This window comes from Melopsittacus undulatus, chromosome 3, assembly GCF_012275295.1.
Source record: "Melopsittacus undulatus isolate bMelUnd1 chromosome 3, bMelUnd1.mat.Z, whole genome shotgun sequence".
NCBI classification, from domain to species: Eukaryota; Metazoa; Chordata; class Aves; order Psittaciformes; family Psittaculidae; genus Melopsittacus; species Melopsittacus undulatus.
Window position 1 is genome coordinate 68,635,391 of NC_047529.1, and position 19,042 is coordinate 68,654,432.

The 19,042-nt window shown below is 38.8% G+C and overlaps 1 protein-coding gene across 2 annotated transcripts in view; it reads right to left on the bottom strand.

Annotated features, from left to right (window-relative positions):
- Window positions 1–19,042, bottom strand: part of THEMIS (thymocyte selection associated) — a 71,454-nt gene that overhangs the window by 36,592 nt on the left and 15,820 nt on the right. For both annotated transcript variants that reach the window (XM_031054067.2, XM_005154732.2), the window contains exons 3-4: window positions 12,492–12,950; window positions 8,518–9,560 (exon numbers count right to left, since the gene is read on the bottom strand). In XM_031054067.2, coding sequence (XP_030909927.1) covers window positions 8,518–9,560; window positions 12,492–12,950 — 1,502 coding nt within the window. The remainder of the gene's footprint in view (window positions 1–8,517; window positions 9,561–12,491; window positions 12,951–19,042) is intronic.

Genomic DNA, 19,042 nt, shown 5'->3' on the forward strand with positions numbered 1-19,042 from the left:
GCACACTCAGCCATCCTTTTCCTCATTAATACTGCAGAGCATGTGTATACCACTTATGCAAAACAGATGGATCAGTAAAAGTATCAGCTTCCAGATAAAGTTTCTTCAATTTCACACATAAAATATTATTTATTTTTAAACATACTCTTAAATTTAAAATTTAAAAGAAAATGTTGCTTTGGGAATAGCTTCATCCTGTTTTATTCATCAGATTTCAATGTTGGCTTATCTAAAGTCTAAATCAGCGCACAGTCTGATTGGTTTATAGCCAGTGTTGTCCACTAGAATGATGCATAGCATGCCACAGACTGGTAAAGAGCTTTTTTCTTTTCCTTTTTTTCTCCAGTGATTCCTATCAAGTGATACTCTTTACTAAGGCTCCATCACAGTAGTTCAGGTTGACCATTGATATAAGGCACTGCCAACAGCCATTGCAAACCTGATAATAGCTCTGATTTTTCAGTGGCACCATGAGAATCACAACCAAATTGAATACCCTGTGCCTCCTCAAACCCCTTGTTACTTGCCATTAAGAAAACAAAAAAAGAAGAAAAAATAAAAAGAAACCCATAGAAGGACAATCTGCATTACTACAGCATCAAAACATACCGCCGTTTAAAATATTTACCAGTAAAATTACTTCATGACCTGAGGTAGAACAAGAACATAATTCTGTTAAATACCTTGACAAAGTTCAGTAGAAATTATATACCTCTACCCATAAAGAAGGGAAATTAATTTTCTCAGTACAGATATTAGATACATTATTTTCCCAGCCTTTAAAATCTCTGTTATATAATAATTGATAAACCTCACTATTCATTTTATTATCATCATGCTTTTTTATAGCATGTCTATGGACTAACACATTCAAAAAGCAGAGAGGGAATGCCTAGGACTCCGACTGAGTTTTAATGGATTTGAGGCGTCTCTCCATAGTATTCTCTCGTTTTTGGTAATCACTCAGTTCCTCATTGCAAGGACTTTCTGGAAAATGTGAGTCATGTTTACAGGTCTTTGGAGATTTGACCCTACTGACACACTGACAGGAACTGTCCTGGGTTCAGCAGTAGCAGTCATTTTTCTCCTTCTTGGTAGCTGGTGCAATGCTGTGTTTTGACTTCCGGGCTGAGAACGGTTGCTGATAGCAAGTATGTTTTGAGTTACTGCTCAAATGTTTAGTTTGTCCAAGGCCTTTTCTGGGCCTCATGCTCTGCCAGGGAGGAGCAGAGGCCGGGAGGAAGGAGAGACAGGGCATCTGACCCAGACTAGCCAAAGAGGTATTCCATACCATAGCATGTCATGCCCAAGATGTAACCGAGAGTTACCCGGAAGGGCTAGTGCGCTGGGGAGATGAGGAGGTATGGGTCGGTGCTCGGTTGGGCAGGGTGGGGTAAGTTATAGGTCGGTGGCTGGTGAGGTGTTGTATTCCCTTTACTTGTTATTTCCTTTATCATTATTATTTGTAGTAGTAGTAGCAGTAGTGATTTATGTTATACCTTAGCTTTTAAACTGTTCTTATCTCAACCCATGGGGGCTACATTCTTTGGATTCTCCTTCCTAACTCTCCGGGAGTTGGGGGAGCAAGGGAGGGAGTGAGCGCACAAGCTGTGCAGACTTGGTTTAAACCACAACAGGAACTTTCTCATTTCATTTCATGGAGCAATATATTTCAAAGCATAATCCCAAACTACTGGAATGCTTTCTCTTCTAGGATGCCTGGGTCTGACAGTACTGCAAAACCTTGACTTTCATAAACGAAGGCATAATGTAAATGGATAGTGTCAGTGCTTTTTTTTTTTTACATTGACCTCATCCAACACCTTACTGACTCTGATGAGCATCCTTCTTTTCTCTTTTTTTTTTTTCTTTTTTAGCAGAGGCCACTAGTTTACAGTGCCTGTAAACATCCCTGGGATCAGTTTCAACCTGTGCCGACTAGCACTTTCCTAAACAATTCCTGGGCATGATATGGGGTTAGAGCATCCCAAGGCTCACTCATAGTATGCAGTTTGCAAGCAGCCCCACAAATAAGGCAACCAGAAGGATTGTTAGCAGAAACATAAGCCACCTTTTTTTGGTTTTTTTTTTGTATTTTGTTATGTACTTTCTGCAAGAGAGAAAAAAATGTGCCAGCCAATTCTCCCCTTACTGACATTAATGCCTTTTGGCTCACACATTCTGTGCAGAATTTTTCATTTCTTATCAAGGGTTCCATATTTTCATGTGGTCTATTTTTTTATTTCTTCTGGGCATCCTTTTGATTTTGACATTTCTTTTCTCTTTGTTCTCCAAGTAATTCATTTTTAGCTTTAAATTAAGCAATTTTCTTTTAATCAGTTGGCATTTTCATCAGTCAGCATATCCAAATGTTCATCTGTACCTTTCTTAATTTCATGTACTATATCAGCATTTCCTGTAGCAGTAATGGCTTTCTGCAACGAAACTTACACCTCAGATTGCTCAGTTTTTCAGGCAATTATCTACTGCCTATCCTTCTGGCAGGCACATTGCTATCTTCCCCCCTGTATTTTGGTTTTGAGAGTAACATCAATCCACAGTAAGTACCTACTACAGACTTGGTTCTTCTCTGTTAGAATTTTGAGCTTTTAGTATTGTTTAAAACAGCTCTCCATACTGAGAATATTAGAAAAAGGACAGTCACTTAATAGCTGGGACTCCAGGGTTTCCTGCTCCTCTAACTCCTTCCTGTTGGTTCATACAGGCTCCATAAAGTACCCAGCAGTCCTGATACCCCATCATCCAGATTAGAGTGCTTCTCCAGCCAGCATATCTTGGCTTCTTCTGCAGAAAACCCCAAGACACAAGATAGGATGACATACATGCAGGCTTCAGCCCAGCAAATGGTCACAAGCATCCAAGTATGTACATAGCTATAAAGATCTCTGTAACTAAGTCCTTCAGCTCAGACTGTTAAGACTACAAGAGTGTTAAATGGCTTGACACTTGCCAGCACCTACAGCCTGCTCCTAAAATCCTAGCTGAATTTAGTTTTGCTCCTAAAATCCTAGCTGAAGCTCTGCAGAGATTTGGAACAGGTGCCACTGGGAAAGGAGACAAAAACCCATGTGCAACTTGGGATGTCCCCACAGCTCCTGACTGATAATGCCTGTGGCCTTGGCTTTAGCTCACTGCATGAGACAAAAGCAAGTGGGGGAGATGTGTGGGGAAGAAATAAGGAAGAGGAAAAGACAAGCCTGTCTGAAAACAGTAGAGAGGACAGGAGAACCAAGGTCATATAAGCTGAGGGCACATGAAAAGTGTAGTGCTAGGGCACCCAAAGCACATGGGTCTGGGGTAAGTCAGGCACATGTGGAAGAAGGTGGGTATTAGGAGGAAAAGCACCCTGTGACACAGCATGAACATGGTCCTAGGAGGAGCAAGAAGCTGCAGCACAAATAGGTGGGGGTATTTGGGATTCATGCAGGTGAGGCTGCGGTGGAGATGGGATTTTGAGAGACTTCAAGAATGTGGTCACAACAACATGGCATAGTCACTTATCTGTAACGGCTGTGCTACCAGCCCTTCTGTGCTATTTAATAGAGACCTACAAAGCTATTGGAGAAGTGACAGAGAGAAGCAGTACATGGGATGTGGGGAAGGGAAGAGAGGGTGAGGGTGAGACAATGCTGCATCTGTCAGAGAAAAACCTTCTTACATTTGCATATGCAGTTTTACGTCTGCTGATGAAACACACTTTCATCCCTCTTTGCCAGGCCAAACAATTAATTCCTGAAGTCTGTTCTTACCTATTTCTTCCTGGCTGTCCTGTATTTTCTAATACATATTTATTTAGGAAGGTTAGTTTCTTGCCACACTGCAGAAATATTTGTGTTAAATCTACTCTATAAAGACCCTAAAAGCATGAAAAAATGCTCTGGAAGCAGAAAAGAAATAGTTAGGAGGAAGGAAAGGAGGCGCTGGAGGAAAATTCATTTGCTGAAAAATGCAGCTTATGTCTTATCAATTTAATTCCAGATAAGTCTTCATTTTGCTGTGAAGACAGATGCGATAAATATGTTAATGGCAGATTTCGATAGTTCAGTTTGTAACACTGCAAAGCCAGATGGAAATGATAATTTTTTCTTTTATTTTAATTTTGAAATAAAAAGCAAGAAAGCAAGAAAGTTCCTGATATCATAACACTGTAATGACTTTTTGAAGGATAATGGACCTTAGCACAGAATGCCAATTAACTACCATGCCCTGATACTTACAATTAAATTCCAGTTTCCCTGGCTGGAATTCTCTCAGCTTTCTTGCCAGAGCTGAGCAGATTATTCTCTGTGACTGACTTTTCCAGTTCCACATTCATAAAGGTATTTAGCAGCAATCCTAACTTGAAGCTGGTACTTAACTGATTCTACTGATGCTCAGGTTAGAGACATGCTTAAGCAGACCTCTGAAAACAGCATTGGATGGAGCTAACCTTTCTTACTGTTTATCAGGAGCCAGATACTGCCTGTTTTAATTCCTTAAGCAGTGTGCTTAGTGCCCTCAGCGTATTAGGACTAAAATGTGGCCTTCCATGCCTTGATTACCATTCCCCTAGAATCAGTGAATATCAGTGAGCATCAGTGAATGCACTTAGCAATATTCGGCACAGGGTATTCTTTGATGGTTTCAATTTAAAACTAAGCCATTGAGGGACATATAGTAACCTTCTTAAATATGTAGGATATTTACAGCTTTAACTGACAGACTAAAAAATGCTGGAAAGTTTCTGCCACATAAATCCCCTTGTAGGGTAGCATGTAAAAAGCCTGAGGAAATTTTACGAAACAATTCTCAAGCCTTTTTTGTTCAAGGTCCCACCTGAAAGCTTATTCCGGAGTTCCTAAGTGAAAACTTGGTTTGTTGCATTCACTGTGGTGAGACTAACTGTGGAAAGAACAGGCACATCTGGCTTGTCTTTTTAAATTAACTATAATTTCAAGAAGGTGAGGTCGTGACTGGTTTCTCCCTTGGGAACTTCTCTCCAGGAACAACTTGGTAAGAGAGAAAGATGAGATTCTCAAATCAGTAGCGTTAACTTCTAGGGGTTTATTAGGTCATTCTCACTTTCCAGCTAAGCGCACAAGTCAGAAATAGAATGGTTGAAACTATATTTAATTCAACATGGCATTTAGAGCCCTGTGAAGACTTTATTTCATTTATTCCGGTGAAGAAAATGTGTATTTTTGTGAATGACTGCTTGTATCCTACTTTGTACCATTAGACAAAGGGTACAATAATTGTTTTCTCATCACTGTCCTCAGCTGGGGATGATTGTGGGTAGAGGTCATATTAATATAGATATGTGCTATCTGATAATGAGATAGTGTCATGGACAGATAGATATCTGATATGTGAAATATCAGATTAATTTAATCATTCAATACATGCTATTTTGTTTAACTTATTTAGTTTGCATATATTTTCTTGGGGTTTGTCTTCATTTAGTAAATAATACAAAACTGCAAACATATGTGGTCTGGCTGTTTCCTACCCAAACAAAATGATCAGATAAGAGGGAGAGAGAAAGTCTATACCGTACTGTGGAGGGGAGAGGAGAGATCCCCAGGATCTGGAAGCAAAAGTTGTGTCAGCAGGAGCCAAGCTAACTTAATTAGCCCTGTGAAGAGACTGGGCAGAGTGCTTGGTTAATGGAGCTATATTATGTCTGAGAATTCATCTATTGTCTCCGAACTTTGCTCAACTGTGCAAGCATCCATGTCTCTGCAGCATTGCACCTTGCACCCAAGCAGAGGCAGTTCTTTTACTCTTCTGAGGTTGCAGTCCATGCTGGCTGTTAATATCATACAATTCAGTGGCTAAGATTGCAAAAAGTACACAGTGAAACATATGGCACTACTCTTGGCCCTAGTGCTGCCTTACCAATGTGAGAGAACAGCAGGCAGAGACAGCTGGAGCCTCTCTGCCCCCACAGCTTTGCTGTGAGCTAAGAGGTGATCAAAGCACTAGCTATAGCTAGAGGTGATCCACTCTTGCAGAGCATCCTCAGGTACTGGCATAAAACAGCCGGATCTTAGTCCTCTGTGGACTCATGAAGCAGCATCATTTAATCCTGGAGCATCAAGCCAAGCAGAGTTTCCCAGCTGGTGGGCAAAGAAGCCATTCACCACCCTCCAGCAAGTAGCCAGAGCTCCCTGAACCCCAGGCAGGGAACTGCCACAGGAGGAGCATGGCAATTCATGCAGCACTATAGCTTAATTCAGCCTGCCATCTTGTCAGGCTTAAATTCAGCTCATTAGGACATTCATCTGCTATTTATGCAAATAAATCTATGCATAGTCACAAAATATGCAAAGAATGCCAGTTTATTGGTTTGGCACAATTTCCAACTTTCTGAAGCCCAGTTATCCCTGATACTTGTAGAAGAAAATGCAGTCTCCCCTATCACTACCACTGGCAGAGAAGCCAAAGCAAAGCTTATGCACTACCAGGTATGTCCTCTCGGAGGATTCATGGTGTTCGGGATGGAAAAGAAAATGTATTCCGTGTAACTTTAAACCTATTACGTTACAGCTCAGGATGTTTGATCTTATGAATAAGGGATCTCTGCCTGTTTCACCTTTTCAGGGAAGTAGATTCACAAATCTGCATAACTCTAAGCATTCCAACTGCAGTTTATATTTATTTATATTAAGCACATGACAAAAAAAAAAAACAAAAAACAAAAACCAAAACTCTTCTGGACCAATTTGCTTAAATGTGTTTGATTGCACAGCTGCAGTCTCAGGTTGCTTTCACTCATAAATGTACAAAAGAGCCTGAGCTCACATCTCTCTTGCCCTTATTGCTCTCTCCTCACTTCATGAAAATATTCTGTGTGAGTCTAGAGTCAGCATCTACCTGTTGTTCTCCGCACACGGCTATCAGTAACTGCAGGAGATCTGAGTCCTCCTGACAATGATACAGGTCTACCAGAAACATAACTTTAGGGAATCCTTCTCCGGTTCTTTACACCAATACCAGGATGACGGCCTGCCTGTTAGCTCAAGGGATCAGTTTCTTGTCTATCCTACCCAGCCTATCAGGATGATTTATTTAAGCTGCTACAAGGTTCACTGTACAAATTAGCAGAAAAAAAGTTTCTGTAATGCAAGTAAATGCCCCTCCAGGGTCACTACAACTGGACCATAATTTGATAGCAACACAAAAACTAACTTTCCCCAAACCCCCCAGTATAAAACTCCATGAGTTACATTTCATTTAAAGTGCAACACAATCACAATGCAGATGCCTGAAAGTATTTCCAGTGTTTTTAATTCTTCCCTTGTAGGGCATTTTTATTTACACACAAGAACAACGGCATAAATTAAAATACCACCTGGACAGTCTCCCTCATTAAGTCCATCGAGGTGCCTTCCTTTCATTCTTTCAATTTATGAAAGAAAATTGTGGTAGGTTGACCCCAGGTGCTCGCTTACTTACCCCTGACATTAGGATTATGATCTCATCAGGAGAGAGAATAATCTGAGCAAAACCAAGAAAGCTTGTGGGCTGAGATAAAGACAGTTTAATAAATGAAGGAAAGGGAAAAAAACCCCACAGTGATACAAAGGCACCCAGTGACCATCTCCTACAAGCAGACTGATGTCCAACCAGTCTCTGAGCTATGGCAACCTTCCCAGACCAACCACTCCCTCAGTTTTTATTGCTGAGCATAGCAACAAATGGAATATCCTTTTGGTCATTTGGGATCAGCTGTGCCATCTGTTTGCCCTCCCAGCCTCTTGCCCACCCATTGCCTACTTTCTGGGGATGAGCAGCCTGGGAAAAAGAGAAGGCCTTGACACTGTGGGTGCACTGATTTGCAATAGCCAAAACACTGGTGTTATCAATGCTGTTTAGTTACAAACCCGAAACACAGTATCTTACAGGCTGCTGTGAAGAAAATTAACTCCATCTCAGCCAGACCCAACATAAAAACTAATGAACAAATGATTGCCTTGGGTCAGCCATGAAGAAAATTGTTCCAGAAAGGGCACTTATCTCTTAACTTCAAGTGCTATTCTGAACGTCTGCCCTTTTTACTCCAAATCTATTTGCCACTTGGGTAAGCGCAAAACCATGCAGTCAATAATATCTATACAACCTGACTTCCTGTGAATTTAATTCTGCTGTTTCCAGCTGAGAAAAAATATCTTTATATCATTAAAATATATGCTTTTCCTTAATAAAAATTTAAATACAACCACTTCAACTCTCTTCCTTCACTTTTGCATTGGCACAGTAAAAGATTATCCATGTAAAATCATCCAGCCAAGCTTTCTGCTATGAGCTGGTATGGCTCCATTGCTTTTCACAGAACAATTAACACATACTGACAATTTTAGTCATTGTTGACTATAATGGCCAATTTGCCTATTACAGGAACTGAGAGCCATCTGTATACAAGCTATTGCGATACACCAGTGAAACGGAGACTGTAAACCAACGGAACACAACCTGTGATTTTAAGAGATTCAAAGACAAGGTGTGATACCTTACCTTTGGAGCTTGTAGTACATCAGTCACACCTTGCTTAGGTACTGCAAAACCAGGTTTTGGTGAAAGCGTTGGCATTTTAGGAGGCCTCGGTGGTGAACGAAGGGTTTGGTTTTCATATCTTCGCATCATATAGTATTGCTCTTCACTGATCTCTTCCACTTTTGTCTTAGTCACAGGAGGCACAACTGTCTGGACATCTTTGCTGAGCAAATGGACGGACATGTTTAAACGACATACAGGAATCTCCCAGCTCTCTACTGGACTGCTGGCACTACTGATCAGCAAATAAGAGTCTGTGATTTCTTCTTCAAACTGCAGACCAGGCATGGCAGCCATGACATCTTCCTCAATGGAAAGGTCCCTCACAGACACTTTGACGTTAAAAGGCAAATGAAATTCTTTGCAAATCTCAGAAAGCTGGTACTGTTTCTTGTCATGAATCACTTCCACAAATCTACCTTCCATGTACATAGGGAGGAGAACTTTCTTATACGTATCACCTAGTATTTGTTCACAAGCTAAAACATCTATGAGTTTCCTTCTTCCCTCATACAGAACTTCACTAGTCTGGCATTGCTGAACTAGAAATTGATCTCCAACTGAAACAGAGAAAAGTTCTTTATGAGGGGAATCAAAGGCTTTAGTTGCTACAACATGAAGTTGTTCCTTTTCACTTCTTGCTATCTCTAAGTCATAGGCAGTAGGAAACTCTCGAGGTCTTCTTTTGAACCTTCCTTTGTAGCTCATAGGGATTAAAAAATACCTTTTGGGGGAATTACTTCTGATCTCTGAGGCTAGGACTCTTGTTGCCTGGTACTTTTTGTAGATAATGATCTCATTCCCTGTATCCAAAAATTTAAAAGTTTTTTGGCTTTCTGAAGGCCCTTCCATTATCTCAGCAACCATAGGAAATTCCTTGCTTGTTCTCTCAAATACATCTTCCAAAGACAGTGGCTGAAGGAAAGAGCTAATATCATAACAGTCTGTTATATCCTTGACCTCGACATCTAGATCTGAAAGGATATGAATTATGTCCTTTCGAACTGAAAAGAAAAATACATTGATTTTTGTTTTCAAACTGACATTAGAATAAAATACACAAGTCCTATTGGCCAGATCCTAGAAGTACCTTCCCTGAGGTATGCACCTCCATATGTAAACATGCACAATTAACAGGGCTCGTCAAAGTCTGGTTTAATTTGAGATATATGGCTGTTAGATATTCAGGAGACCTCATGAAGGAAAACAGAAACAAGAGGAGATGAGAACAGGGTGTGAAAGTGAATAAAAGCTGAAGAAAAAGGAAAGGGGGAAAAAAACCAGCTCACTATCTTTCTCACAGCACCTCCAAGTTTAATCAGCTGTGCATCTTATCAAACTATTTTCCTTGAGTACAAGATGTATTTCTATTATTTCATAGTGACTTATGGTTCCTCCTGAGAAATGGGTCAGGGGAATATTTGTAATAAATATATAGGATTTGAACCCATTAATACCTATTGTTGCTGTGGCCAGTCTAGGAAAAATATGATCTTTTGATATTTGTAAGAATAACAAAAACATCTACAATTAATAGAAAATAATATAGCTTTTTTAAAAAATGCAAAACTTTTATATAATGAAGTCTAAGCTTAGTGCTAGTAAATGAATAAATTTCTACTATACTCTTCTGTGGAACTCTTGCATCTTTTACTGCAGCATCTAGTTTTATTCACTATCAGAATCAAGCCATTGTATTTAACAGTCTGACAGAGAACAACAACTTTTTATAATCACTGAACTTGCAAAATTTTGGATGCAAAACTTCCAAGTACAAAGCTGACTATGCAGTTAAGGTTTGTTTGAGAATTTGGCTCCACATCAGTGACACTACAGAGTGCTGACCAAGGCACTAAAATTTAATGAGCAAATAATATTTAATGACTCTCTTCAGTAAGACTTATTCTGCATAGTCCTGCACAGAAGGATAGTATATCCTGGATTCACACTTTCTTGTAGCAGGACATACTGATATCCTTAAAAGTTGGTATCAGATCTATTTCATATTACAGAGTTTTATGACAGTGATTCAGGATCTGTTTATTCCAACAGTACTTTTGCCACATCATTGACATCTTCAGGTGACAAACATTCTAAGCACCGCAAAGGAAAGCCAATGATGGAGGAATGACTGGTGAAAATTAAAGTTTTCTGTGAATATTTGTGGGAGTTCCACAGACATAATTTGCTCATTATAGAAAATGAGAAGTGTAAAGGATATCTGCTCACAGCCTGTCAAAGTGTAATTTGCTATCCATCCCTCTTATCAGGAATCTTTTTTATTGAACTGTGGATAGTATTCCTCGTACTTTATCTTGTGCCTATTTGTAGTTCTTCTAAAAATTGTGAAAATCATCTTTCATGGTCCACAAGAAATCATGTACCATGAAACCTACTTTTCAAGTTTGTATTAAATAATTTTTTAGGACATATTTAATGCCTTTTAAATGCTGAACACACTATGAAACATAAAATCAACAAATACAGTGCTCACTGGAATCTGTTTGAAAGACAACTGAATCTTCAGAAAGCTTCCTAGGAACACTAAATTCTTATTGATTCTACACATATGTTTAAGCTGGTATTGGAATACACCTAAGTGAATCTAGCTTCAGGAAATGGGCTAGATTCTTGAATCTAGCCAGGGTTGCAGAAAATGAAGTAGTTTATCTCATGAAGATACACTTTCCAGGCTCACACATTAAATCACATAGAAAGTACACCTGAATGTCTCGTGATAAGCATTCAACAACTATAGTATATTCTGCTTACAATCTCTGCCCATTTTTATTCCTCTTTTATTGATTTACTTACATCATTCATTAGAGAAAGCTCAACTGTGAAAAGATTTCCTGCTTAATATCCTCATGAATGACATATTTCTGTTAGGATTTAACTTGTATGGTGCACGCTGGTTTGTTTCTAGTAAATTCAACTAGCAGTAAAACCTTTCCAAAAGCTAAGCTCTTATCCTTCAAACTTTAAAAGGGTGGGTGCACAAAAAAGAATTGCAGCAGCCCAGGCAGTAGTTGGAAGCAAGACATTTTATCCTTAAGTATTTCTTTGGTTAGCTGTCTCAGTTCAGAGAGGGTACACTATGCATGCACGAAGTCATTACTGCAGCTTGGCTATTCTAGAAACCATAGCTCAGGAGCATTTCTCTCTATGCTTATACCCTTGCACACCTTTTAATTTTATTCCCATGAAAAATTTTGCTAGCTGGTTTAAAGACATTGATAAGAACAGAACCCAGCAGTTGCTGTGCTTTGGTGGAACAGGTAGAACAGTGTTAATGTGTCACAGACAAAATACTTCTTTTTTTCCTAATAAAAATTCATAACATAAATGATTGCTTTTAAAGATATTTTCTGTTATCTTTCTGTTTCCTCAAATCTAGAGGTTTCTGAAATTGTCTTTTCTGTTTATATTCTATTGATATTTGCTTCTGCAATAGAATAAAATAATATGGGTTCGCATTCTGCAGCAGCCTCATCCTGAAAAATAAATAGTAATTGAGTTTGTTACAACATGTAGGTCTCTATTCTTTTCCTGCCTCCTAGCCATAGCTATAAATGATCTAGTGGCTGCTCCATGGCCAAAGTCTGAGACATAAAGAAAAAGAATCTGAGAACTCAATAGAATTCCCAAGCTCCACCTTTTTATTATGCAATATATTTGATTTGCAATGATGATTTAATTATAGTGATCGATAAAATAGCAACAGAAAGAAATGCAAGGTAACTTTTCTGAATTAACATCTGATAAAGGAATAAAAGAGGCAATATTATTTTTATATTTCTTCATCTTGAAACTAGCATCAGTGGCAAATATGGATCACTAATTCTTGACCTAACTGAATCCTTCCTATTTTAAGCAAATTTTGTGTCCTTTGCTCTACCGAGTTTATCAGAACATTGACCTTGATTCCTACTTACATTTCATTACTGCTTGCACTTCGTAGACAGGCGTGAGAATCAAACAGCCATCAAAATTCTCAGGAAGTGGATTAGAGAAGTCCCACATATGTATAGTACTGGAAAGTTTGACAATCCGGTTTCTGCACTTAGGGATTTTCCATTCTGCAATCTCTTTCAAGGTGTATATTTGGTCATCTTCACACTCATAGAATTTTCCTTCTTGTGAAAGGGGCAAAGTAAAGGAATGAGGCTGGTTATTTCTGACTACAACGCAGTTCACAGCCATTGTTCCATTGACCTCTTCCACTGAGTTGAAGGTGATGTGCTCACCATGTTTAATAGTGAAGTTTGCCAACTTTATGTCCTCGGGGCTGTAGAAACATGGATGGCCAAATCTTGTTGGTCCGATAGAGACTTTTCTTGTAATTTCTTCGATGCTGACATATGGTGTTTTATCTGCCATGACTTTATAAAGACCTAAGAACAGAAAACTTGCATTACAAAAGGGGAAATATACAAAGCAAGCCTTGCTAAATTTTAGACTAAAAATGGGGAGTAAAGCACATCAAACAATTCATAGCTGATAGTTTGATTTTTAGAACTGTGACTCTAGAAAGATAATATCAACTACATGGTATGTCCAGGCAGCTGGAACTAGCCCTTTTTGCTCTGTATCTGACATGCAACATTTTTATGTCTATGGTAAAAATTTTTCTTTGCCACAGTAAGAAGAAAAATTATCTTAAATTCTCCTTTGTCTTCCTAGGAAACAAACCTGCAAGAAATAAATGCAGACATGATTTGAGGAAGAGCAGCAGTAATGTGAAATGCAAGATAAGTTTTCTGCCCAAACATCAGTACTTCATATTCTTCCACACACAGACTGGGGAGTCCAAGACCAAATATATTTAAAGATATATCACAAATTAAAAAGTAGCACCCATGGATAAGAATAAACGAAGAAAATTGGTTTTAGCATATATCATAGCTCAGACCACCTAGATGAAATAATTCAAAGTTTGGGTGTTGTAACATTCTGGCCATCACAAAGCAATCAAAATGCTGAAATTCTGCAAGACAGAAACTGCATCTGAGCCTCCTTATCCCCTAGGGACACTATTATTTCATGTTAATCATGCCCCTTGAAGCTGTCTCATTGGGAGTTCACATCACAAGAAAAATGTGTACATTTCTGCATTCCATGACTGTTTTCATAGAGGAAGATAAAGTGGATGGTTTACAGGGCTTAACAGTAGGGTTTAGCTGAACTGTGTGATTCAGCTGTCTTCTTCCCAAGGCACAGCAGTGTGAATGCTGCCTCATGAAATTACATTGCAGCTTCCTGGGACAGGCATTGACTTAGGCTTGCTTCTGAGTGACTATAACTACACATAGAGGTTATTCCTAGGCCAAGCTTGCTATCCACAAATTAACCAGTAGCTACAGTGACAGTGACTAAGAAGCTACAGTGCCTTTCCTGCTTCATTTCCCCAAGCCCAACCAGCAGAAACTGCACAGGTTAAAGTACAACTTCAACACACTTTTCTTTCTCACAGGTTTTTTTTAAATGTTGCTCACAGTCATTTTTAACATAATTATTAACAAGCAAGTTAGCTACCCCAGTCCTAATCACCACCTGAGCTGCCAGTGCAGATCAAGACAAACTGGTTCATCGGCCTTTAGAATGTATTGCAGTAACAAGGCACTAATGATAAGCTGAAATCGTGGGAAAGACAGTTTCCCCCAAACAGTGTTTCACTGTCATGCTTTGCAAACACAAGATGGTCATCATCTCCTTGCAGTGCTGGGAGAAAGCAAACAAGAATACTCTTCATTAAAAAATTTATTCAAAGTACATAGAATGTATCCCAAAGGCAATAACTATGTTTATCCATCTGTGATACAGGAGCAGGCATATTGCCCCAAGAAAACCTCCAGAATTGCATTAAAAAGCCTCCATAAGCTTTGTTAGAAAAATATCCCCCATTTAAAATATTTGGCAAGGTACAGGTATGAGAAATATCATTCTTTTACCTGAGTCTGACAGTAGACTCAGGCTCTACTAATTTTGCTGGTACTACGGGGCTATATGAAAGCCAGGTATTTCAGCAACAAACCACTGAGCATCCTGGGTTAGGAAGCAGGTTTCATATAGAAATATAATTACCAGACCTCATACAAAACTAGGCAACTGATTGTCCCCTTCAGCCAAGGCAGACTGACTTTGCAAGGGTTGGGAGAAGGAAAATCACCCCCTTCCATTTTGCTGGTTTTCTTAATTTGGGTAGCAGAATGGTTGCAAAGGCAACTAAAGAGCCATGTGGCCTAGTATACTTAGCTTCTGAACTGATGAGACCCTTGAAGTAGAGGCACCTAATAGCCACCTGTTTATGCTTCTGAGTATGTAAAATTCCATGTTTCTCTCTCTCTCTATAGAAAAGAGGTGCATATATAAAAATTCATTTTGGTATGATGGGTGAAATTCACTTGGTTACTATCTAACTGCCATAATCTGTCATGGTACCTTCTCCTAGATGCTCCTGATAATACATATATATAAAAAACAAACAAAAAACCCACAAAAAAAACAAACCCAAAGAAACAAACATATACACACGCAAAAAAAAAAAACCACAAAAAACCCTAATCAATCAACAAACCAGAAAACTCCCACACTCCCCAAAGAAAAAATATGAACAAAAAAAACCCCAAACAGAACAAAACACAGAAGCCCCACAAACCCACAAAAACCCCACAACATTACACTATAGTGAACCATTTAGAACCTTATTAAAATAATTATGAATTAAATTACAAAACCAAATATTTTCCAAACTTAAGATAGCAAAGAAATCTCTAGAGTAGGAAACATATGGTAAGTTTGAGATGCCAAAGTTTAGACATTTTGAGGTCAAACAAAAATATTTGTGCATTTTTTCATAAATCATTAAATTACTTAAATTCACTTAGGCTTTCCTAAGAGAGCTTGGTGGACTAGCGGAGGGAAAGACAGATGGAAACAGCAAACCTGGAAAAAAGTCCAGCTGGTTTATTAAGAGCTGGCATTATTGTTCCTATAGATCTACTTTCTAAATGTAGTCATCTGGTCTACAACCAAAATGAACTGATGCCTAATAGTTCTGGAAAAAAATTACAGCTAGTGACAAGAATAAACTACACATACATAGTAATTACCTGAATGTATAACCCTTGTCACACTCTATGAACCCTCTGCACCAAGGCATTTCACTAGGTAAAGTGCCTGCCTAGGCATAAAATGAAAATCAGTAAGCACTGAACCTAATCAGCCCAGCGCTTTAAGGAGAGTTTTAGGCACTGATGGACACATTGGTAGAGAGAGAAGGTTTGGGAATTTGAAAAAAATTTCTTCACTAGTATGGGAGAGGGGAGGAGGAAACACAGACCAAGAATCATCCATTTAGTCCAGTGGGATAGCATGTTTTGCAGGAAGGATGTTTCTAGCACCTTTTTACAGAACAGTATATGCAGGTCTCTTTTACCAGTTATTGAGTGATACGGTGTATCTCTCTGTATCTTTATAGAGATTCATTTTCAGTCTTAATTATAATTGAATCCTGAAGAAAAAAAGATAATAAAAAGCATATTCCTTTATTTCTTTTCACTACAGAAAACTGAGAAAGCCAGTAGTCAGGCTCACCTAGTAGAGAAGTAAGTAGCCTTCAAGGATTAAAAATAGAAGAAAGACTTTCTGTTCCAGACCAGTAATGTCTGTTTTCCAAGGTACTGTAGAAGAATGGGAAGAGCTCAGTTCCCAACTTCTCTGGAGGTCATTTGATTGCTATTCCTCTTTCCACTCACTTCCACCATCCACTCTGCTACCACCCATGCTCCAGCATGCTCCTTTCCTTATCCTGCCCCAAAGACCATCTCTCCTATCTCTCCATCACCTCCTATTGAGATCAGCCTTCTAATGCCTAACCCCTCATCTTCCACATATGTACTGCATGACCAGAGACAAGCCCCTGTCCCTTGGCTTGAAGAGACTGGAAGCTAAAAGAAGCTAAAAGGCACAGCCGTGCTCAGCTATGTGTCTGTCAGACCATGTAGGAGTAAGCAGCAGTGCTACCAGGGACCCCCTGAGAGCACAGACAGCCTAGCAATATTTTTGCAGGAGAAGGAATTTAACAGAACAGAATGAAATCATTTGTGCTGGCATACAGTTTGGGTGTTGCGCAAATTACCTGTCTCTGCTAACTTGTTAGTAGTGAAAATCGTAGTTCAAAATGCTGTTAGATGTAGCCATTGAAGTGTCTATAATAACAGCCGAGTTCCTTTTTTTACCCAGTGGATGTGCATAGAAAGAATAGCCTGGCCCTCTGAGGCATGAAACAGAACAAATTAGAATAAGGATAAAATGAAATAACACAGATAGGGAACTTGCAGTTGTAGTGGTTTCTCTAATGCAAAAGACAGATTAGGCCTCTATCAAGGATCTGATTTGCCAGAGCAGAAAAAAGGAATTCTGTAGACTGCAAATGCATTCAAAAAGACAAAGAGTAAGGATCATTTAAAGCGAATGAGCCCAGTCTTCACTCACAGAGACACTATCCCCAGAGTAACAGAAATAGAAGAGTTACTTATTTATGCTAGCATGCACATGGTGAAAGGATACATGAGCCCACCACATACAAACGATAACTCATAATAGAGGAAATTGAAAATAACATCAAAGCAAAATATTTCTTTGCATCAACACTGACAAGAGAGCACTGTACATACAATGTAAATACAGTGTCTGCCTCCTAGGGACCTGTGAATATTTTTCTTGAAGTAAGTCAAAGGCAGCGTGAAAAAGATCATCTGCAGTTTGGTTCTGTGCTTTGTTCTGGAGACAGAGGCAAGCCAGCAATGCTCTAATATAATGTTTTATTCAGAGTTTAGCATGTGTATGTAATAAAGTGAAAAGGAAAAGGATCAAGAAAAAGCAGAGACTGGGACATATTTACTTTGCAAAGCAGAATCATTCCTCAGCTAAGAACTAAATTAGAGAAATGACAAATTTACTTCTTACCAAAAAGCTCTTGAATGCATAACAGTACACATACAGAGAGATACAAGAGAGTGGTTCTCCCTATTGGGCTGATAAGAAGTGTCATTATGCCCCTCTTGAGTGCTGCTCTTCAGTAATACCTATCATGTTGAGGATAATAATAATGAATTTTAGCAAAATGAACTCTGAATTTATTTTTCTACTGAAATAACCCAGTTTTCCAGAACACTGGTTGGGAGAGTTCATAAGTATTCATGTAAATTGTAGTTATCAGACCAAATTTGAAAATGTGCTCAGCAGGGTAAAAACATCCAAATGCAAAGTTGAAAAGTTGATCACTGGAATGCAACCAAATCCAGATTCACCAGGTTCAAGCATTTGAAATTATAAGTCATTCTGTTCTAAAAATCAGGAGATTCAACATTAATAAATGTAGGATTACTTTTATCACTCAGTTGTGTTGGATATTTTACAATTCAAATGTTCAATCCCATCTGTCAATCAAGATCTTGAATAGGAGTATATTAGTATATGTGTATATATTTTACAGACAGAAGAAATTTTAATAATGGCAAAGCAGATTGGATTTGAAGAAAAATACCAAGTATCTTGAGAGTTCACAGTACAGCTATACTTTAATATCTCTAGATAGCCACAGATAATTGTCTTCAATCACTACATTTGGGCTCTACTAATGCTTGAAAATGGCATCCCAAAAAAGCCTTTTAATAAGTGGTCATACGAATGGGTCTGATTCACTGAGTAAGAAAAACATGAAAGTAAATTGAGAATCTACTATTTTGGGCAGAAATTTATATTTTAGAGATTGAAAATGAAGGCATGGCAGAAGGTATTTTCCTGTGGAATTCAGATAAAACACTGCATTCTCAGGTGCTTTTACACTTTACTTGCTTTATGAAGTGTGTCTTGTCTTCCTCTGTAGAAAAAGCACATAACAGTTTGGACACTGGCATAGCATAAACCATATATATGCATGTGCACACATTCTCACATGCTCAGCAATTCATTAGAAGAACAGCAATGAAGTTACTAAGTCAATCAATTAGAATCACTAGAAGAACAATCATTAGAAGAACATCAATGAAGTTACTAGAAAACACTCAATTATGTTTCCCTATGCGGCACCAATTTAGCCTCCCATGTTCTTGCAGCACAACACAGTATTAATTAAATGTTAACATTCTGTGATTTATTTTTTTTTCTCCTACAGAACTCTAGTCTCATTCAGTGCATTAGCTAGAATTAGTGCTGGCCAAAGTGAGCTCTGGATGTGATCTTTGTTTCTTGAGGGCTGCTGTGTCTTGTGCGTGCTCTGTCCCAGTGTTTCCTATGTTCAGGTGTCCCATAACTTCTCTCCCAGACCTACATAGGTTCCCTTCCACATCTCAGTTGCCTCTTTGTGCTGTTTTCCAGCACTGTCCTCTCCTCTCTTTGGGTGACTCCCATTACCTCTGCTGCCTGGAAGACTCCAAGCATACAAAATGCTGTACATGTATATTTCTGTGTGGGTGCTATC